We start from the raw sequence: 23,725 nt of genomic DNA on the forward strand, positions 1-23,725 counted from the left end.
GCTCACAGGGTGACCTTGGGAGAGCTGCTGCCTCTCAGTCTAAGCTGCCTCACAGGGTTGTCAAGGGGATAAAATGGAGAGGAGAACCATCTTCGCCACCTTGAGCCCCTTGGAGAAAAATGTGGGATATAAATGCGACAAGTGAAGGAAAGAACAAACAAGAACTCAAAAAAGTGTGGAGCAAAGAGCTCAAAACTTGACAGATGGATGCATTGTGCTGCCTCAGAAGTACTTTTTGGGGTGGTGGACCTCGGTTTTACGAAGAGTAAGCCCACGATACATATCTTAGGATGGTAGTCAAGCAGGGACTAAGGAAGACTGTGAGATGAATTGGCCACACACTGCTTCCTTCATCTTTCTCTGCCTCAGTGGTCTCACCTTGACCATTTCATGCAAGGCTGAGGAAGACCAAAGGGAGTGTGTGATAGACTTGGAGGTGGAGGAGGCAATAGACCTGATTGGGTGATCAAGCTGATGATGGTGAACGTGAGACAGGAGAAAGGTTTTGCACGAGAGGGGTAAGTGAATTGTGTTGCACAACAGCAGCTTGATGTCCTCCAGCATGTGGTGGCTGGGACTGGTGGGAATTGTAGTCCAACAATATGTGGAGGACACCAGATTCAGGATAACTAAGACACTGCAGGCAGGGTCAGCGCTGGTCCCTGGAATCCTTGGGCGAGTGTTGGGGGCCCAACACCATGGCAGGACCCTTTGCTGTCACCTGCCCTGGAACCCGCTTCATTTTTCTTCTGGCTCCAGTGCTCCAAGTGTCAGGACTTAGTTACAATGACAGTTTTCTGCAAAGCCAGTATAGCATCACGCTGGCAGCATCGTGGGAAAACACTGCACCGCTCTGGGAGCTCCCACCCAGTGCTTTTTGGAGCACTGGTGCTGCCTGCTACCACTGCTACGGAAGCTCACCAGAGGGCAATGGGTATCCCTCAAATCCTGGCTGGAGACTTGCCCTTGCTCCACCCCTCCCTCTGCATCCCCTTCTCAAGGTTCTTCCCCTGATTCCTGTGCAAAGGGATGCCGGGCAAGAGTCAGCCTGGAAAGAATGCCAGGATGAGACAATCCCAGAAAGGTGGAAATTCATATCTAGACTGATATGTTGGGCCATGGGAGGAAATTAAGGAAGAAGACCAGGCAAGTCTAGAACCAGGACAGAGAAAGTGAAAGTTCAGAGAGAGAAAGTGCCAACTTAGCATCTGACTTGCAACATGAATAAAATGTATATTGAACACATTGAAATGACCAGGAAAAAATAGTAGCCTAAAATTGATGTTTCCAAAATGGTGAGAGCTGGTTTCTTCCTCATTCCTCTGTTGCTTTCCAGAATTATTATTGGATGAAATATAGATCCTTTCCCCAATCAAGTGCATTCACTTAGGGGCAGGATGGTGGGGTCTACGTATAGGTTGCAGTTGCACGGTTCTGGTCTAAAAATATATATAAAGTGCAAGTGCACCCATGGGTGACTTCTTAATTGCAGATGTCTTTTCTCTCTCTCTCCACTGGCCTGCAGATGTCTGAAGTTTCAGATCACTGCCTTTCTCACAGAAGGCTATTTTTGTCGCATCTTAGATCACAGTGAGGTTCCCCTCCCCCCGTCCCACTGTATGTGTGTGTGGTAGAGACAGAATAGTTATCCTGACCTTCAGCCAACCCTATAGAGACAGAGTTTGGTAGCTTTTGGGGGGGGGTGGGGGTGGGGGTGGGGAGAATTCTCTAGAATGCTGACTGTGAAGCTGGGCCTGGCCATTCTTGTGAGAGTGCACTTTTCTGGTGGGGAATAACACATGCATTGCACACACGTATGGGGCCATTACTGTGACCCTCTCAACTGAGGCATATGTGAGTATCTGCAAAGTTTTATCAGAGGTATTTGCAACAGGATAATCTTCCACAGCGACATGTATGCTACAACTACAGTGGTATCTCGGGTTACATACACTTCAGGTTGCAGGTGCTTCAGGTTACAGACTCCGCTAACCCAGAAATAGTACCTCGGGTTAAGAAATTTGCTTCAGGATGAGAACAGAATTTGTGCTTCGGTGGTGTGGCGGCAGCCGGAGGCCCCATTAGCTAAAGTGGTTTTCTGGTTAAGAACAGTTTCAGGTTAAGAACAGACCTCCGGAACGAATGAAGTATTTAACCCGAGGTACCACTGTACTATACTGCTGCTGTATCAAATTGAGTTAACATACAGCGCCATATTTGTATCTTTTCTAAGTTGGCCAAAGTTTTGGATTAATTTCATATACAGCACAGTTCATTCATGGTTGAATATTTGTCATCAGAAAAAAAGACCTCATGCATTTGGGGCATGTCCTGCTGGTTCCATCCACAAAGGTACAGAATTCTTTGAGCTATCATTGATGCTCAAAGCATATAGAGTAATTACACACACAAACACTACCGATATGTGCTGCAGCTTTTGGTCTGAATCCACTTCAGTGGGTTGAATCTAGCTTGTTCTGTTGGGCAGGATTCACCTCGCCAGCCCAGAGTGGAGCCAGTGAAATGAATGGTCCTAACTTCTTTAGGGCCATTCATTTCAATAGGTCTACTCTGGGTAAAAGTTAGTTGATTTCAGTGGGCATCCTCTGCGTATGACATACAGTAGTTGAATACAACTCAGTATGATTACTGTTAGTGGGATTAGATCGTTTATGTTGCCTTGCATTTTGCACTCCCGTGTTTATATCAGTCAGCAAAGGCTTCAATGAATAGGAAAAAGTGGTACAATATCAGGATTTGCTTGGGATTCTTGCTAGCTCTGTCCTGTTGGCTCTGATGGACTTGCTTAGAGCACTATTTCACCCCTCCTTCTGAATCTTATTCTTACACACCCCAGTTCCTGCATACAGGGCCATAGAAATAGATCATCGAGGTGATGTGGCTAAAGCATGAGGTCAGTCAACCAAACACCCTTCTGCTTTGTTTTGACTGTACATTAGTCTTGCACCCCTCCAGTATATGCTCTTCTTCTTTTCTTTTTTTAAATTCCTGCTTCTGACATCATTTCCTGACTAGTGTGTTAGTTTAACAGCAAAGCCAGATCCTCTTCTCAGCACACGATGCAAGAAGGTGCTTAAAATGGATTTCCGCTTTTCTTTTCCCTTGCCATGCGTGCTGGTGATTCTGACCATTTCTGATGGTAAGTGGGAATTTTCTTTTATCAAATTGGCATTGCTTTGCCTAGGTGAGCAGAAATGATCCTCTTCGTTCAGATTTCACCCCCGCCACCCCTCTCCTTTAAAGGAAGGCTAGTCTACGGGACTCAGGGAAATGCTGGTGTCATAACCGCCAAAGCATGAAAATGGACAGTCACTCCAAAGTAAGACAGATTTTCTCATAAACTAATTGCAACCATGTCGCCTGATGTACTGCATTTGTAAATGCAAGAGAAATAAGAGGTTGCGAGGCTTTTCGTGTGGGGTGCTGGTCAACACAATGATTCTGGGATTCTTTTATTGTCTCTCGGCGTGACCTTGAACAAATAATTTAGAATACTTGATGAAAACATCTCAAAATCAAGTCTGATGTACATAGGTTTCCAGTTTAAAATCCTTTTGAAAACAATACTCCAAGTCCTTTTCAATATCTGTGCATGATTTTGGAGACAGTGAATTGCAGTGAGGGAAAGTAACTAGCCTGAATTCATCCAGTTTTGCAAACACTGCTTAGATTCTTTCTTAAACTACTAAGTTTAAACTACTTAAACTACTAAGTAGATGGTGATTATTTCCATTTCTAAACATTCTATGGTGTAATCAGTATAAATCTGTGGACCACATGAAGTCATTTAACGTTTTTTGAGGCCAATAAGTAATGAATTCAAATACATACACACTATGGGCGACAGTTTAAGCTACATGAAAAACAACACTTATTTAACCGACAAACCACATACTTTCTTGTAAAAATATATTAAATGATACCTGAATTAAAAGCTACATTTAGGTCATTTATTTACAGCAGTGGCTCATCAAGTATCCTTCGAAAGGATCAGCACTCATATAAAATTATGAATTGCACTATTTCATGAATTAAGGCTTTCAGTCTTAGTAACCAATATTGAGTTGATTCCAATATTTTCTTTTCACTCTTTTCACTCAGATAACATGAAGCTATGAGCTAAAAAGGGGAAAAACCCGAAGAATACAGTTCTCATATGTTTTCTTCGACTGAGAGGTTGCTCATCTTTTTCTGTGACCACAGTCTTACCTCTTTGATTAGACTTACTGTGGTTTCCAATATGTATTTAGTTATTTAATAGTGTTTATAAACTGCTTTTTAAAAACAAACAAAAAAACCCCTATTTAAATCTTTTATTACTGTTGCAGGTGTGACTTGTATGGACCTCAAACAGCTTTTTGGCGACGCTGGTGGCAATGTTTCTTTTCCTTTGGAAATTAAAAATCGAAGTGGCATCCTAGTAATGAAAGAAACGAACTGTTCTAAGCCGGAGAATTTTACGATGGACTGTTGCAATGACTGTGACAAAAGGCTGTGCTCGAGGAACGGGATTGTAGAGATGACGGATTTATCAGAAAACGATGAGGGGAAATATACATTTGCTTTTGGAAACGACAGCGAAATTTTCTTGCTCAAAGTGTGTGGTAAGTAGGGATGGGGGATAAATTGGAATCAGTTTTCATGGGAACTGATTTCATTTGCATCCATTACCTGTTTGCATTTTATACCGAATCTGCACTTTCTGAAACAACGCATGAATCGAAACACAGACATCCTTCAAAACCTGCACTTATTTTCATTTTGCAGCTTAGCCGTTCTCCAGCCAGGTAGTATATGCACAAAAGTGCATATACTAGAATATATTCATATCTTAGTGAAATAAACATGCAAAACTATTCTGTGTTCAGAGAAATTGCTTTGCAAAACTAGGCATATCCAGGGAAATTGCTTGCAGAAATTCCTTACCCAAAAGAGAAATTTGGATCAACATGCCAATCGATTTTCATGAGGACTTTTCGGAAAGCGTTGGCAAACTGATGTGGAAATATAGAGCACTAAATTTAAGATGGGAAAAACGAGTAGCTGAGAGAAGCTGACATAATTCTATCCATTCCTTGTGGTCAGTATCCTCATTTTGGAATCAACAATGGAAAAATCTTAAGAGATTAATTAATTGCTGGTTCTGCTTCAAACATCCTAAGCATACTCACTCAGAAAATAGGTGCCGGTGTTCAATGGGAGTTATTTCCAAGGATAGCCTTAGTTTGTGATCCACAAATAAGTGCACTTTAATTTAAGCTTAAACTCAGTGATATTTTGCCTAAAACACAGATGGGGAACCTGTGGCCCTCCAGCAGGTTAAGATTTCTTATTAAAGTTTTCCATGAGACAGACAACCTCACTTGAAACCCACCTAGCTCCAGGAACCCACCTCACCCCAATAATCTCCTTGTCCCCTCCCCTCAAGCTCCAGCCTTGCACAGAGCTGCCTGTACACCGCCGGCTGCACCCCCGCACCCCCCCAGAGCCCGCTCCTGCCCAGGGTCTCCTTCAGCCTCCACCTTCTCTTCAGGCTTGACACTTTCTCCTTGTTTTTATTCTGGATGGCTGGCTGGGTGACTGGGGGCCTGCCAGGCTGAGAGTCACAACCTCCCAGGGCAGGGATGGCAGTGACATTGCCGTTGTCGTCTCCATTGCCTCCCTCCTTCCTCCTCTTCCTGCTACTGCTCCTCAACCAGCTAGCCAGCTAACCTACCTGGCTCCCTCCCCTGGATCTGGCACAAGACTCTTCCCTCTTACTCCACTCCATTTTCTCCGACTCCCAGGAGCAGCGGCAAAGGACATGGCAGCAGAGGAGGAGGAGGAGAAAGTGACTCAGTTGGCAACTCTTTCTTCCTCTTGCTTCCGCCAACGTGAAGCCATTTCCAGTTAGTGTAGCTCAATAAAGAGGGGAATTCGGGACTCGACATGACAACGTGAGAAGCTGTGATGGCTTAAGGGTTTTTGTGACAGTCCTGGCGTTTTGGGGGCAGTTGGAGACTATTCTAGAGGCCAATGGACATCACCTCTCACACTCAGCTGTCATTCATAACTACCACCACCTGACAGATGTTGCATGTAGCAAACAGGCCTGCTGATTTGACACAGCATTGCAAATCTCCCTTAAGTGAACTGCTTTGTGGTATGCCAAATTTTAATTTGTGCTTGTTGCAAGTGTTTCAGATAATTCATTTCACTGTGTGAAAATAATAATAATAATAAGCAGGCCACACGTACAAGCTATGTGCATTGCCCTCAGTCTGCCTCAGAATACACAAGTACGGTGGTACCTCGAGTTACAAACGCCTCAGGTTACAAATGCTTCAGGTTGCAAACTCCGCTAACCTGGAAGAGTTACCTTGAGTTGAGAACTTTGCCCCAGGATGAGAACGGAAATCATGTGCCGGCGGCGCAGCAGTAGCAAGAGGCCCCATTAGTGAAAGCACGCCTCTGGTTAAGAACAGTTTCAGGTTAAGAACGGACCTCCGGAACAAATTAAGTTCATAACTAGAGGTACCACTGTACTCTGAGGTTCTCACATACCCTCCAATTGTCTAGATTTTCCAGGGATAGTCCTGGAGTTCAGAAAGACACCCCGATTTCTGATTTGATCCCAGAATGTCCATATTTCCCCTGTCAGTGCTGCCACCAAGCTTGAGGAGGGAGAGCTGATGCTTGTCCCAAGCACCAGTCAGGGAGCATCCCATTGCCCCTCCATGGACTCCCTTTTGCCCTTCTTCTGATGGGAAATCCCTGCCAGGGGCTCCAGAAATGGGAGGTCGAGGAGGGCAAATGAGAAATGTCCCTATTTTCATCTGAGGAATATTGGTGGGTATGTTGTCCATATTGTATGGACAGAGGATCCTTGGCTTTTAACAGCTACACAATGAGCAGAAAACAAGTAAACCCTTTACGGACAAGGAGATTCAGTGATGCAAAGGCTCTTTCCAACATTAATGCTGCAATCTTAGATATCCTTACCTGGGACTAAGACTACCCCCTTCCCTGAACTCAGTAGGGCTAGGCTGTCGGGCAATTGATTTGTCAGTTGGGATACCTAAAATCTGTGAAAATGTTTCCATCCATAATTCAAATTTGAGGCTATAGTCAAGGTAGTACCATATACCGTATTTCAAGAATAAAAATATTAAAGCTGTTATCATAGAATGGATGCCTTCTAATTTTGTAACCTTAAAGCACTGCATAGGGAAAATATCACAATTACCGCATCCCTTTTAAATAGGGTTTGATCAATGGGAGTGTAGGTTTCGTTCAAAGATGTGGGTTGGTATACAACAGGTTAAAGGAGGGAGCTAATTTATTCTGGTTAGTGTAATAAAAGCACACGATGGCTTTGCACACGCTCGGATCAGTTTGTTAAAACAGAAGAAAGTGCCATAAGAAAGGTATGCATTTACGATTCAAGTGTTTAAGTACATTACTCTTAAGTGCCACCCAAAGGCAAACAGGCAGAACTGCAACTGCTGTAGCAAAGGCAATGGTGCTTTGGGTACACACGTAAGTGGGATTTAAATAGCAAAGATACAACTTGCCAAAGAGGGAGAAGGAAACACCAATTTCTTCATTACTTCAAATGCATGCTTGAACTGCGAGACTCACATTTTGAATGGGAATGTTTTTGCCAGAAATATTCCTTTGCCATGCTTCTATATTGTGACCCAGAATTTCCATATATTTGTTCTGATCTGGAAAACAACAACAAAAAACACCAACCCATCTTTTTCCAGTATGCTTGATTTCAACAAGTCACAAGACGGCTCACGTTCTTTGGACTGGAGCTAACATGAACCAACGTCACACAACCATTAGTGGCTCCTGACATGATGAAGTTGATGGTGAACACATAATGAAGTTGATGGTTTGGCGAGGCAGTTTGATTGACATGGGCATGGCAACGGATTGAAGTAACATAAGTGTGCTCGTCCCCTGTGCTGTATTGCGTGGCGAGTTACCGCCCCCCACCAGGATAAATAAAGACACAAGACACCATAATTTAAGGTTAAATGGGTGAATTAGGCCATAACTTTATTGAATTCAGGAATGAGAGGCATTGGCTTAGGCATTGGTCCTATCGACTATCCGGCTCCAGCCCATTTGGGGGAGACACGGGAAGGGTTAACACCATAGAGGGGGAGTCTCCTGCTGAGGCACGTCAACCAGGAGCTCCCCCGGGTCACCGCTCGGGGGCGTGCCTTTGGCCCACACCTCCATAGGCTTCGGACAGGGCCACGCCCCCCGGAGTCCTTTATCGGACCACCCTTTGTTCGCTGGGGGGAGGTGATGGCGTTCCTCCCCCCCATCCTCTTAACCCCTTCTTACCAATGCCTAACCGCCAATGCCGAGGAGTTGTAACGCTTTGCTACGATGTAGGCGAAAAACCAAATGGCTGTAAATTGCCAATTGGGAAAAATTCCTACCATGCCCCTTGCGGCGACAGACCGAAGTCCATAGCAAAGTCAGAGACCTACCTAAAGCCTACACAAAGGGAGGGAGGGTGGGAAAACGTGGGGGCTAGCCGGCGAAAAGAGGGCGAGCCCCCTCTGAAACCAGTCCCCGCTCATGTGGGGGTGGGCGTGAAGCCCGCAACCCCACCTCCTGGGCAGGCCGGAAGTGGCTTTTTCAATACAGGATTGCACCTTAATTACATGCCCTAAAAACAAAGTTAATAGGAACCTGCAATCCATGTGATTTGCTTTCGAAGATTCCTGGAATCCCAATTTAGAAGACGGTAAATTTTAGTAGAGGAGTAGGTCTGTTTACAGGGACCATGAGGAGCTTTCAATTTCTCCGGAAGCAAACAGCAGGAAAAATCCATTAGGATCCATTGAATGTTATATATAGTTGAAGGAGGTAATAGGGGATTAAATGAAAAAAAGGAAAGGTTCAGATGATGGTTCCCACTGTCCTGTCATGGTAACATTTTTCTCTCTGTTTTGTTGTTCTCTTTCCACTGCCTAGAGAAGCCTCCCGCTGTTTATATCAATTGTCTACCTGATGGAAGAGCAAATTTGTCCTGTGAAGCAGATGGTCAATTCAATGATGGAGTTTACTGGACTCGGAATGGGAGAATAATACATGATGTTGATGCTTGTGTGAAAGATGGTGGCAAGAGCATTATTTTGGGGAAAGGGGTACAGGGAAAGCTGGCTTGCCATAGAAGAAACTCTTGCAGCAGCTCCTCCATTGAGCTGTCATGTAATGGTGGTAACGGTCGTAAGTTATATTTTACCTTCTTCTTATGGGTGTTCAACGTGTTATCTGAATTTATATGTCAGCAGATGTGTCTCTCTGACTCACCAACACAAAATCATTTTCCTTCATTCATGAAGCAGCCCCCTGCCTACTGGGTGCTCTCCAGACATTGTTGGACAGCTCCTTCCATCATCCCTGACCTTTGGCCATGTTGACAGGGGCTAATGGGAGGCCAAATCACTAGTGACCATTACTTTGCCATGTGGAATGACTTTATATTATACACGAATCTGAAAGAACATGGACATTTGGTCCCACCCGCATATGCAGATATTGGGATTTTGTAAAGCTTTAGGATATTAAATTTAATTTCTGGACCTTAATAGATAATTAACAGACACACAAGGGAGAGTATTTCTTCCCCCTTTCATGCTTATTTTAAAGACTTTTGGTGAAAGGCCCTCTGAAAAATGATGGTTTGTTATTTACTTTGTTCCATACAGCATTCTCATTTTATTCTTCCAGGCCGTGATGATTTTTTTTTGGGGGGGGCAACTTTTTTTATTTATTGTTCCTCTGTATACTGGAGAACGTAATGATAATGTTAAAGTGGGAAAAACATGTCTGAATACATCTTACAACATATTTTAACATGTTCCCCAGAAACACACACACACACACACACACACACACACACACATTTCCATCTCACAAACATCAGGGCAGTGTATGACAAAATAAAAGTAAAATTAAAATAAAAGCAAAGCAAAGCAATCATTAAAATGATTGGCTGCTGAAGGAACATTTTAGACAGCATAGGCCTGTCAGCATTAAAAAGTCACCGAGAGACATCTGAAACTGATGTAATAATCTTTCTGTTACCAGCACCACAACTGACACAGCAGTCCTTAGCATAATTAGCTGAATGCTCCAAGGCTCAGCTTCCATTTTGGCCCCATCTTGTGATTCTTGCCTAGATATTCACTGCAAAATAACCAGAAATATTAGTAGCTCACAATAAAATCTCCTTTACCTGACATTCATGGTTAGGGTAAATCATTCATCATTTTGGCAATGTATTTTGCTTTTTAATGTCTATGTCCTGGACCAGGCAGTTGAAATAAAAACAAGCAAACAAAGAATGCAATTTATTGGATACCTATTGCCCCCTGAATGTTTTGAATGGATTGCAGTCAATGGGTTGCTCACAGACTGCTAACTGCAAGCAGTCGTGCGTGGCTTTGATATTTATGGTGCAGTAACTGTGCAGTTCAATCCCCTCAGTCACAGGGAACTATTTCTGCACTCTCCAACCTTTACAGACCTAGAGAGATGTAGCAGCAGCTGCAAGAATCAGCAAACAGGGGCCTCCTCATGTGCTAAAGGTTAAAAATGGGCTCTGCAAGTCTGTCTGAATAAGTTTCTATGCACCTCATGATGATATCCTCTATGCTCCATGGTTGAGGGGGGTTGAGCTCTGGGTCTTTTGTTCTGGACCCTCCTTTCTCTTGAAATTATGGGTATGTTTTTTACATAACAAAGGAGGATAATTCCTACCTATTTGGGTCAGCACAACACATTTTGCTGTCTGCAGCTGACCAGGAAATGGTGCCACGAATTCCTACCAAGTCAAGGTACATAATCCCTAAGGCCATCCAAGTTATCCTGTCACCTGAGACAGAAAACCTCTCCTTTGTAAAAATACAATGACAACAAATTAAATAACTAATAAGTTGTTGGCCTTCGTTGATACTCAAATTGTGTTGCCTAATGGAAGGGCTGGCCCTGTTGCAACTAGATAGGTGGGGTACAGCAGGAAATTCACACTGAGTGGACCAGGTCTGGAAAATCCCGTTGGCACTCCATAATTAAAAATGAACCCAGGAACATTTTGGCTTCCAAAAGCAGTGGTGGTGGGGATAAAAATATTTTTTAATAATAATAAATGTAAATAATAAATGTAAATGTAAATATTAGTGACTGAAAGCCACTTCAATTCCTAGGAACTAAAATATAAAATGGAAGCAAAGCATACTAGGCTATAAAGTGGATTACTGTATTATGTCTCAATGGAATGTTTCCAGCCTTAAGTGGGTTTTTTTAAGTTTGATCTAAGTGAAGTGTGAGGCAGAGTGAATCATGTTCTTTTGTAAGTAAATTTTATTTCAAGTAAAATGAGGTGTGAAGGATCAAAGGGTAGCTTATTACCTAGTGGGTCCCAACCCATCAGCTGAAGACCAGTGATTTAAAGCACCCTTAACAAACTACTATTCACAGGCTTCTTTGTGGGGAAGTCATATGCTTTAGATGTGCTTTAAATGTATGTTATTGGTGTTGACTGCAACCTGAATTTGCCACCCCCAAATAGTAGCAGTCTAGAAGCATCCTTACATAACTTCTCCATGCCTGGTAGGATTCTACTAACTAACAGTGGTCTTCTCCCCACCAACATTATTTGCATTAAAAAAAATCACACACCTTGCATATTATAGGCAAAGACACCTTTAACATTGTGGTGACCCTGACTCCTGTCTTTAGGTTGCTCCTGTTTCTTTACTGCTTAAGAACAGTGTTGTTTCTTTCAATCAGGAGATCTGCTGCAGCACCCGCACTTCCTGTATATTATGGTAGCGTGTGGAGGGGGTGCTCTCCTTCTGGCCATTATTGCCTCACTGATCACATGCTGCTGCATGAAGAGCAAGCATCATTTCACTCCAGTGCCTGCGGGTGAGTAGCAGTTTCCCCTCTTCTTTTTGCATTGTATTTTGCAGCACAATCCTATTGCATGTTTACGTAGAAGTGAAATCTACTAAGTCCAGTGGCATTTACTCCCCAGGTAAGCAATGCATGGGCCTGTAACCACAGTTACAGTCTTTAAAAAAATAGGTTATTGTAGATTAGGCATCCCCAGACTCAGCCCTCCAGCTGTTTTGGAACTACAACTCCCATCATCCCTAGTTAACAGGATCAGTGGTCATGGATGATGGGTATTGTAGTCCCAAAACAGCTGGAGAGCCGAGTTTCGGGATGCCTGTTGTAGATGAATCTAAGCTCCTCCTATAACTGCAGTTGCTTACACTCTGTGACAAAAGTGACAATTCTGAAGTTAGGCGGATTTTGCAACCAGCCAGAATAAAGCTCATATTTACTTTCCATGGCTCCTTTGCCCATATCCCAGCCTGCCTCTCAGGTTTTACACTTGACTGCATTTCTGCAAAGGTATATTTCTCATAAGGTTACATCATTCTTGTTTTAGGGACCAAGGATCATTTAGCTGATTTTATTCATATGATCCTAACCTATGTTTTAGGTATGCAGCTCCTTCGGCACATAACATCATAGAACTGTTAGAAGGGACCCTGCACCATGGGATCTATTTTCCAAATTTCTTATCAAGCCTACCCGATATTTCTTCAAAATCCTTCACCCTAACTCTTTACACTCCTCTTAATGTAGGTTGTTGCAACTAGAAAGGTCTCATAATATGCCATGGGAACAGAAGGGATACAGAGGCTTCGCCCTGATAAGTTTTGCCTACAGGCACCACAAATCATGATGCTGGTGATGTTGACATCAAGGTGTCATATTTTGTAGGTCTCCTTGCATGATTAGGCAAGAACTCAGTTCTGGCATCACCAGAACAAGAGGCCCCTGTTCCACAATTTGTCCTTGAAGTTTAGGAGAATCCCCATGGGAAAAAATCCAGACCTACTGATCTTATTCCAAAGGGGCATCAGGAGACCATCTGGAGACCTTGCCCTTCTTTACCTAGAGTTAATACAAGTTGGAATTAAACTGCTTATACCCACTATTCACTGTATGCAATTTTGTAGTTTTCTCCTCCTCTTTGCCTATAATTCTTATTCTCTTAGTACCCTTTACTGGCTCATCCTCATAAAAATAATCAACAGTTTAGTTACATGTGAACAATTCCTCAATCCTAAACAAATGCACAGGTGAAAGCAGGGATCCTGTGACCCTCCAGATGTTGCTGAACTTCAGCTCCCCAAAGCCTCGGCCTGGCTGTCCAATGTTCTCTTGGATGAGATGTCATCCAGTAGAGGGCCACAGGTTAGCCACCTCTGATGTAAAATAGGGCACCTGCTATTTTGCTCTATGAAGCATGGCAATTGTCAGGGAATTTTTTTTTTGGTGCTTTGGGTTTTTTATGGAGAGGCCGGGTACAGTTTAGTAGACAGCAATTAGCACTGGTGAAGGAATACCCACAAAGCCGAAACTCCACCTCACCCATATTAATTGATTGATTTGCCCCTTTTCAGTCTCTCATTATGCTTTCCAACAGAAGATGAAAAGGATGAGAGGATAACCCTGTCTGCCATTTCCAGTGAAGAACCAAAGAGTCCTCCTAATGGAGACCCCTGTGAAACCACAGATGCCCTTGTTGCCAGCACCCCCAATCCTGGTAGGTACAGTTATGTCATTGTTGTTGTTATTAAAGAGCAAAGCTGTGTGGGAATAAATGTATTTGTGTAGTTCAGGGATGCAGAAATGGTGACCCTCTAAAAGCCACATGCAACAATTTTTGTGTGGTGGCCATTCCACAAAACAGTAGAGTAACATGCAGAGTAGCCCCCACATGGCCAAATGGAATCATACAGAGTTCCTCCACAATAATCGCTTGTACACTGGGGCTCTTCCATAATGATTTCAATTGGACGAAGTTTTGTGAGATGTTTTATTGTGATTGTGTTGTAGTTATAAGGTTTTACTGGGACTGATGGCTGTTTCAATATATTTGTCAACCATTCACTTGGTTGTATTGCTTTAGTGTTATTGTTTACGTTTTAAATGATGTGGGACAAGTACTTTGGTGCTTGGGTCTTGCTTGTGGGTTTTCCTCAGGCATCTGGTTGGCCACTGTGAGAACAGGATGCTAGACAAGATGGGCCTTTGGTCTGATCCAGTGAACTCTTCTTACATTCTTATTTGATGATGATGATGATGATTTAGTTGTTTGACTGATACATGCCATGTACTGCCTTGTGAGGTTTCTGTTTAAATGATGGGATATAAATCTAAAAATCAAAAATTAAAAAAGATAACAGCAAAAGGAAAGCTGAGATGAAGACTTTGTTGAAGATTATAGTAAAGATTGAGGTCTGAGACTATGCTAATTCATTTTTATAGCACATTCTAACTTGTACTTCCTTTAAAGGTCCTGAGACCTGTGAGAGTTTTAAACCAGAGCACAAGACAGATCCAAATCCTACAGTTCAACCTAAGCTGGCACTGGAGACTAAAACAGAGGAAGATGTTGAAACAGCATTTCGAGAAGTCATGGTTGACACTGAAGCCCTGGAAACGGTGGATGATTGCTTCCCTGATCCTATTGATGCTTGATCAGATGTGTTCCCTTTAACCCTTCCTACAGTCTTGGGAATTGGTGTTTCTTCATTCCATGATGTTATCTCCATAATAATAGTGTCCTTTAAAAAAAACCTGCCTACAGTTAGCCAAATCTACAAACCCACCTAAAAATAGTCCTCATGGGCCAATGTGGTATCCTTGCTCCATGTAGCAATTAGATTTCAAATTAAATATGACAGATCTATGTGCAAGACCTTTAACCTTCAAACAATCTGATTAATTTTTCCTGTTTCTATGACAATTTTCAGGCTTCTCAAAACCCCAATATTTTTGGTTCTATCAAGGCACAGACACACAACAGGCAAAATACCATACAGGAGTCCCAAAGTACATATTTTATACTAGAATGGGCCCAGAAATTCCCTAAAAGTTCCAGAAAAAGTGTTGAGTTCTGTACTGGGATGTTTGGAATTATATCACAGTAGCTTTCGCAGATTCTTGTGGTCAAAAACAGTCCTATTCATTACGCTGGGTGTTTATATGAACTGATGTTGTCTCATGGATTTCAGGAGGGTATCTACAGAATTCCTTTACCTGGAAGAGGTGAGGCACGAAAACAGAGAATGTGGAAAGTGAGGTCAGTGGCACTGTTTGGACAGTGGACCCTTTGTCAGTTTACAGGCCCAAAGAGATGCCCAACCTCATCCTCTTCTGGAGCAAGTTCTGACACTCCGAGCTTCCATTTCTAAATATTTTTTGTTCCATCCAGCTACCTTTTAGCAGAAAGTAGGGATCCCTGTGCCCACTGCTGTATGCCCCTTTGAAAGGAATGATGCAAAAATGCTTCCCAGCACATGTTCCAGCTCCAACCTTGGATATCCAGATCTTGTTGGACTACAGCTTCCATAACCCCCAGCCATGGTCATGAATGGTAGGAGCTGCAGTCCCAACAACACCTAGGAGCACAAGCTTGAAGAAGCTGCTCCAGTGCACAGTTTGTGACTAATAGGAAGCACAGAAACAGCATTTTGTTTTTATATTTGTGATGGAGTTTTCAGCATAAATTGACTACTGGCCTAAGCAATTTGATAATTCTCTGTATACGCATTGTGCTTTCTTGAGTGTTCCAAGCAGTTCACATATATCGTCTTTGTAATTTGCGGCAGGTGTTCCATTTCTTTCCTTGCCTGCATCTTGCCTTTGTGTGGATGTGCTTGCATCTTATTTCAGATGAAAGGCTGGAGAATTTGAGGGATTCTCCAGGTGCTCTTTTCTTGTGGTGTAGCTATTTTGGGCCCTTAGTTAGATAGAAAGGCTTTGCTGCCGCTGCTGCTGCCTGAAACACTGCAAGCCACTCTGCTGTCCTTAATTGGGCATATACTCTGCAGATAGGCATTAAGGATTAAGTTCTAGAAACTTCTAAAGGGGGCATTATTTCCTCCCTATATGAACATACACTGAGGTAGCAGCACTCCTTGAAGTAAATGGCATTGGGGACTTACTTCTGAGTAGACGTGTATAGGATGGCCCCGAGAATGTTTCAGAGATTGGTGGAGACTAAAGAAAATGGCACTACAGTTCCATTCATGTGTACCCAGAAGCAAGGTTTATGACTAGGTAAGTTTGTATAATATTGCAGCATGTGAGTGTCAGTAGTCCTGGCTTTGGGTGACATTTCATTGCCTTTGAAAAGAAGTCAGTCCTTGACTAAACAAGCCAGTCTCTGCTTCTAAGCATCACTAGCTATTATTAGATCGTGAACTCCTGGCTGGGACTTGTTATGCATTTGTTTTGACGTACAGCTCCTTGTTCAGTGTGGACCCTTTTATAAATATTAAATGCTGATGACTAAACCCCACTCTATGGCTACAGAACTGAGTTGCGTTAGAATTTATTTCAGAGTCATGTCGCATTTACTGGAAAAACCCCTCTTACCAATACTGCCAATGCCAGGAGCCATGAACATCCAGTTACTGCTATCTGATGAGACCATTTTTACACAAATGTTTTGAATTATTCTATTTTAGAACTCAGATCTAACACATGATTTCAAGGCTTCTTATCCTATCTTTGTGGCTTATATAGGCCTTGTAAATTAGATGTGCAGCACGTGTGCCAGGTATGTTTACTAAGCAGTAAGTCACATTGTTTTAGGCTGCTATCAAAGTTGAAACTTCGCTTGTGTTCCAGCCTCTCTTGCCATTTATAGCTATGTTTGATAATGCAGAAAAGATGCACATATGACACAAATAGGCATCATAGACTTTACATTCACAAGCCTGACTGACGCATGCCCTGCTTTAAGCCTTGTGCATAAAAAGTCTTTAGAATTTGCAGTTGGATTCTGGGGACAACACTTTCCTTAAAATAAAATTAAAAAGCTTTTAAAAAACAAACCATGGTGTCTGAATGTCATATGAGCATGGATGTCATTGGTGTGATGTTTGGCCTTGTGACTTGAAAGTCCTGATTGCTAGGAGAAAGAAGTATGGGTTTTCCTCCTGCAGAGCATGCTAGGGTACAGAGTTCAACAGTATCTAGAATAAAGTGAAATTGCTTTACGTTAACTATTGGGCTTAAAAAAAACCCCAAAACCACTAGTGAAGGCAATGTCATTCACAGCCCTGATATTGCATTAGAGGCCAAGGTTAGAAGAAAGATGCTCTGGGAGATTCTAAGACTTAAAGTAAAAGGCTGGGACTAGGCTAGTATTTCTCGTGTGCCAGCCAAATGGTTTACTGTGTCTTTACCATTGATTCCCAAGCCAGGGGCCCAAATGTACAGGCCCCCTCCTCTACCCCTTCTGAGAAGATTGCTTGGTGGCAGCACATCAGAGTAGCCCCCTTATCTGCTGATGTTTTGTACCACTTGCACCCTGCTTGTCCATCACCCTAATGTCTTTATCTGCCATCCATGATGTGACTGTGGTGGTGACTGTCCTATGACTAGGCGCACGTTACTTGACAGGCCTCTTGAGCTTCGTACTAGTCTAATTTACAGGATCTTCTAGAATCCCACTTTGCTTCATGTGTAGGAAACTGCATGTTTACAGCATTAGAGAAGACGTGTAGACAGCCATAAAATAGCTTCAGAAATTCAGCTGACAGCTACAGCTCGCCATTTTGCTTTATTCTTTCTCTCTCTATTACAGCAATATAAGGCTGGGAGATTCATTCTTCTGTAATGTTTTTATCTGCATTCATGCTATGGTGTTTTTTAAAATAATGCTGTACCGTAACTAATAAAAATATTGTTTTATAAACATCATGTGGAAAAGTAAAGTTATTTGTACCATTGTTTTGTTCCTTACCATAGCAAAACTACTATCTGGAAAGCTTATCTGTGTAGATGTGGCACCAACCATGCCAAGTCATTCCCATCTCACTTTCCTCAGCTCTACTTATCCAAAGCTCCTGTTTCTTATTATATGGTTATTAAATAGATTTATTCAAAGGAGCTCAATACAATGTAGGAGGTACTTGGTCCTCCATTTTATCCTTGTGGCAACTCTCCACTGGAGGTGAAGCTATGAGATGTGGCTGGCCTAAGTGTACCCTGTGAGTGTGAATTCTTAGTCCACCACTCTAAGCATTGCACCAAACCAGCACCTCCCAACTTCCTGTTCTGTTTTGCTGCCCTGGCCCAGGAAATAGGATTTCCAGCTTACCATGAAGCCCTGCTCATTCCTTAAGGATAAAATAAAAGGTTTGGGGGCAAACAACAACTGTTACTGATGGACAGGCTGTCAGAAGTTCTAAGGACTGTATTACTTCAGCCTGTATGTGCATTTCATAAGTGCACATAAAAGAGTCAACCGTAAATAATTCTGCTCAGCTGGCAGCAATCAAAATAACAAGTTATTTTATGAACTGCACTTTTACAAATCTGCTACTAGGTGGCAGCAAAACACTGTGGCAAACTGAGAGAAAGAGAAGTTTCCACAAAATTTATTTATTTATTGGTTCTCATTCTAAGCCCTGTCCTTTTTGGGCGCTGATCTCATTCTAGTCCTCATACTGGCTTTCTTCTTTGGCTTCTGTCCACAGAGTTTACAGCAACTCTGGATCCATAAAACAACTGTCTGCTCCGAACTAGTTCCAAACATTATTAGGTCAGGCCCAGTTTTGTATGTTCATCTGGGTAATACATGATGATCGCTGGTGCCCCAGAGTAGGCCGGCAGTTCAGATACAATAATACCCAAGGACACCAAGGTATTTTGGTTTCTGAGGAAGAAGCTCCAACAAGCATTTCCCCCTGGGGATAAAAAGACTGTTTTTGAAAAATGAAAAGGTAACAATTTGCTGCCCTTTCAGGACACTCAGAATTAGCCGCCTGAGACAGCTGCCTCACTGCCCAATGGGAGAGCCAGCCCTGGACTACAGTTACACACACACACACACACACACACACACACACACACACACACACACATCCACTTCACAATTCCCAAGCACATCTCTCTTACTACTCTCCCCCAACTCCCAGCCAAATTTCCAGCTCACAGCCTCTTTTCCAAAGCTGCAGAGGCCCTCCACCACTTTTCATTTTAGTGAGGTCTCTCTCTCTTTTTTCCCCGGGATGAAGGTCTCCTGAGCGATTGCCGCGGTATGTGTGGAGTGTATTGTTTGACAAACAGACATTCTTTGAAAGGCAGCCACTCGCAAAACCTTCCACCACCAGATATGTCTGTCTATGGGCAGGTCTGTAGGTGTTCCTTCTCAAAGTCTCATCCGTACCGGCAGTTTAAGATCCATCTGCTGCATGGAGATGAATGAGCAAGAGGCACAATCCACAGCTACCTTTTCAAAACCAGTTATTGCAGATGAGGTTTCCTGCAGGTGGCTAACTAAAGGGCTGCATCAAAGGAAACGACTCATTTCAAGAGAGAAAGAGCTTACCATGCTTATTCCAGATTACAAATGAAAACACTGGGGAAGTAGGAGGAGGGTTCTCTTGTTGTAACTCACTGCCTTGAATATAAAGAGGCAGGCTGCAGGCTCTTCACTATCTCAGCTCTACAGAGTATTGTGGGGTGCTTGTCCGTGTTGACCTGTCTGCCTTCCCATCACCAGAGCAAAGGGATGCTGGCTTGTCCTGCATTTCAGAGGGAAGTTGCTTCCCCTTCTGCCAAGCTCCTCCTTGCTGCTCCCAGGGGCACCATTCTTTTCCTCTTCCACCTCCAATGCCACCAGCCCATGGTTTATGAAAGGATGGAAGAGAACTATGAAGTGGTGGCTGCTGCTTCCCCTGAAGCACTCTGTACTCAGTCTTCTCTGGAAACTTGAATCATGTCTGAGCTGAGTTTTTGTTTAGGGTCCAGTGTGATTGGCATCGTGTGGCTGTCGATTGCAGGGCAAGCAAACACTCAGCAGGGGGAGAAATTCTGTTCAGTTTGCATTTTAAGGCAAAGACATTTCACATTTCCCCAAACAATATGCAAACCGGTGTGTGGGCATTCATAAGCCAGAATGTTCCTATTTTATTGCTTTCCTGCTTCTGGTTGATGTATGCCTTTGAGCATCTTCTAACAGACATGGCCAATCTCACAAACAAAATAAGTAAAACACGGGCAGGAGGGCAACATGAAAGCAAACAACAAATCTGCTTAGAGATTGGCTTAGACTAAACAGGATGTATCATATTCACTGTTAATTTCAGTTTAGCAAATCCTTTAACTCATTCTTGCACTGACTGGCATTCATGTAATAAAGGAAGAGTTGCTTAATTGTTGGTGAAAATAGTACCAAGTAAGACGTTTTTGAACAACGTCATCACCCCTCCCTGAGGTTCAGTTGTAGACCACACCAATACCAGTCTTGGCCACACCCAGGATCTTCACTAAAGTCCTGGTGGTTTTGGTGACCCATCTGATGATGATTGTGGTTCATATCTACGTTGACGGTGTGCTAATCATACCACTCTCCTTGAATCAGCAGCAGAAGTGATCTGAATTTCCTAGGGACATTGATTTCTAGTCAATCTCTTGAAGAGCTCCCTTCTGCCTCTTGGAGATTGCTGCTTTCAACTGATGGACTAATCCTATGCAGACACTAGAGTAAGCCTTGGCCTGTATCATCTAGGCTTTGAGTCCTGACAGACCTTCTCCCTGCCTGCCTTGCAGGCCTTTTTCCACCTAGCCTGGGAGGGTGGGGGCCCTGACTGACTCCAGCTACACAAGCTGAGACTGTTGAACAGATTCTTGGGCTGGGGTGTTGTTTGGATTTTTCATTATTATTGTGGGGCGGGAGGTTATTGCTACTCTTGTTTTTTGTATCTTTATTTAGATTTGATTTATGTAGGACTTGTTTAATTTATTGTTTATGACTATTTTTGTTGCATTGCAGTCATGTATTTTTTCATGTTGTAAGCTGCCTGGAGCATAGTTTGAACTGTGGAAAGCTGGCATACAATTGAATTATGTACATACTTATGTGCGTATGTGATCAGAGGCCGCACACCCACTCAGCTGGTACCCTGGTCTGTCTTCTTGGTGTGACAATCTTCAACATGGAGTGACATTCCAGTCTCTTTATTTTCTGTTGGTTTTCAGATATTGCATCCCTCCTGCTCATAAATCTACGACTTCTCCTTGGGGCACTGCCCTTCACCTTCAACCACAGCTGTTCTAAGTGAAAGACACAACCAGTCAGGTATGCCCCATCTCTCCTAGTTTAGTCTCTCATAGTTTTGCCTTTCCCCTGCCTGACCTCTCCTTCTTCCTGCTCAGTGTCTGCCTCTCCTGTCTGATGCCCCTCACCCTGACAACACCAAATTGTTCTGGGCCACCTGACCCAAGGCAATCAGTGGCTGTCTCAACCTAGCTTAGGGGACACCAGGATCCCCCCACCAAAACACTGACCAAATTCTATTCAGGGCTTCAGGCTTCAGCTGAATCTTGTGCATTTCCATATTAAAAAGGGGTCTTCTTTTTGTGGAGGCTTTTGATGAAATATCCACACCATGTGGTTTGGCCCACAGGGGTCAGAAGGAACGCTATTGGTTTGCATCTATCAGCCTGGTGTCAGTTCCATGCAGGATTGCAAATTTAGGACTCATGTGCACCACAGCTGAAAATTCACATTTTCCAAATCTGTTTTGTGCACCATAGCCCTTCGTGCTGCCATAACTATCCAGTTTGTTCACTGTTCCCACGTATTGTTGTCCAAGGACTACACACGTGTTTACTTTTGTTCCGCATGTTGTGTAACATTGTCTATTTTTAATATCTTGCCAGTGACTTGGTATAAGCAACCACACTACAACTACCACACCAAATCTTCCAACATGTACTGCTTGCAGCAGAAAGAAGGGAAATTCATGAGCTGAGGAGTGTGTGGGGTTTTTTTTTGTTTTTTTTGTATTTCATGGGACTTGTCATATTGCTTTTTCATTACTACTAGACTGCATCGCACATTGCTGCTTTAAATGCCTTGCAACAAGTAAGCACGCAACAACAGGAGCTGAGGAACAGGAGGAAAAGAAATAAGGAAAGCTTTTTCAAATTGAAGAAGCAGGGAGAAAAGATGAGGCTTTGGGCTTGTTGGTGCTCTGGAATGTAGAGAAGTAGCACAGAGGAGGAGATAAGATGCAGGGGGAAATGGGAGAACCCCAAATCCTTGATATGGCAAATGCACATTCCACAGCAAAGGGGCATGTCATTTATTTAGAAAAAAACTTTTTTTGTTATTATTGGTTAGTAGAAAAGCAGATTTCAGCTCCAGATAAACCAGTATGTCGCTTGGTCAGTACAAACATCACGTGTTTCCTGCAAAAAGAGGAAGGAGCAAGCAATTTATAAAGTGAAATGTTTGTTTGGTTTCATTTTTCTACCCACCCCCTTTATTATTTGTAACCAAAACCATTAGGCATCAAACATCCTTGCTTTTCAAAAAGAAAAAGAAAGCTCTGTTTTCTCTTCAGTTCATATAAATCTTTTGCCTTTTACTACCTGGGTGGTATCTACACACATACTGAAAACACTGTGAAAATGGTTTTTTATAAAAACGTTTTGAAAAAGAAATGGAATTTGCCATAGCTCACCATCGCCATCTAGTGTCACATTTGTATATTGCACTTTACAAACTAACTTAAAACGTTTTATTTGCAGCTGTACAGCTGAGTCCCTGGTGAACCTTGAAATGGTGCGGACAAGACGTTAGATTAACTGACCTTGAAACCACTATACACAACAATGTTTTATCTGTGGTTACAAGGAAATGGTAATGGCGCCAGCTAGTGGATAATATGTTTTCTCATCATGCACCTCTCCAGGCCACGCTTCTCACCAGCCCTGCTCCGGACACTGTCCTCAAGTGCTTTTTGCCTGGCTGGAATGTGTCCTGATATTGCATCTTGCTTGCCTTGATGGAGAAATGTGTGTGCATAGAAACCTCTGGCTCTTCTTCTCCAGCAGTGAAGCACTGGAGTTCCAGTTAAAGGCTCCAAACTCCTTCTGTCACATCACGCCAAGTTATCCTGGCAACCTTCCAAACTTCTCTCTTCACACCTCAGGGCAGTGGGGAAGGACAGTTCTCTTGCATTTTGAATGGCCCTCAATGGCCCTGTAGTTTCTTAATGCCAGCTGGCTTCATGTAGGCTGGCCCAGGAGTTCCTCTGCAGCTGGTATTTCCCCCTTCATATCCCAAATAATCAAAATCCTACCATTTATTAATTTCTAGGGTTTGGGAGCGGGGTTTCCCCAACCTATAACAGTCCATTCATGGTCTTAAGTTTGGAAATATGCTGTTTTCTTACAACTAGGGTACATAATGTGAGAAAATGCTTTGGAGTGAGGCGATATAAAACACACAGACAAGGGTGTTTAAGCCCAACTGAGCAGCGTGGGACATACTTTCAAATGAAAAAAAAAAAGAAAGAAATTAAGGGCTGTGTTGTAGAATCAAATTGTCATTCGATTTCTTCGAATCTGAAGCGGAAGTCTGCATTTTTGAGGCTTACGTTCCCTTCTATCGCACACCACCCAAAATTAATCTCCACCTTTGTTAACATAAAGACTGGTGCGTTTTGTCTTAATCCTGCTTTCTGCCTAACCAGGAAGCTGTGTGTTTTGCTTACGGTGTGAAACAGATCTGGAATGCAGCCAGGCAGGAACCAGCCGCTGCTGCTTCGTCCCAGAATCCTGGATGTAACCTGATACCCAC

At 43.0% G+C, this 23,725-nt stretch overlaps 1 protein-coding gene across 1 annotated transcript; it reads left to right on the forward strand.

Moving 5' to 3' along the window:
* Positions 1–3,038: 3,038 nt before the first annotated feature.
* On the forward strand, positions 3,039–17,971 carry LOC309340020 (uncharacterized protein). Its single transcript, XM_081858538.1, has 6 exons — positions 3,039–3,160; positions 4,350–4,625; positions 9,001–9,255; positions 11,824–11,961; positions 13,538–13,657; positions 14,411–17,971. The coding sequence occupies exons 1-6, from the start codon at positions 3,100–3,102 to the stop codon at positions 14,593–14,595; spliced, it is 1,035 nt and encodes a 344-aa protein (XP_081714664.1). The 5' UTR covers positions 3,039–3,099; the 3' UTR covers positions 14,596–17,971.
* Positions 17,972–23,725: the final 5,754 nt, after the last annotated feature.

The sequence above is a fragment of the Podarcis erhardii genome, assembly GCF_964252035.2.
Source record: "Podarcis erhardii genome assembly, chromosome: 4".
NCBI classification, from domain to species: Eukaryota; Metazoa; Chordata; class Lepidosauria; order Squamata; family Lacertidae; genus Podarcis; species Podarcis erhardii.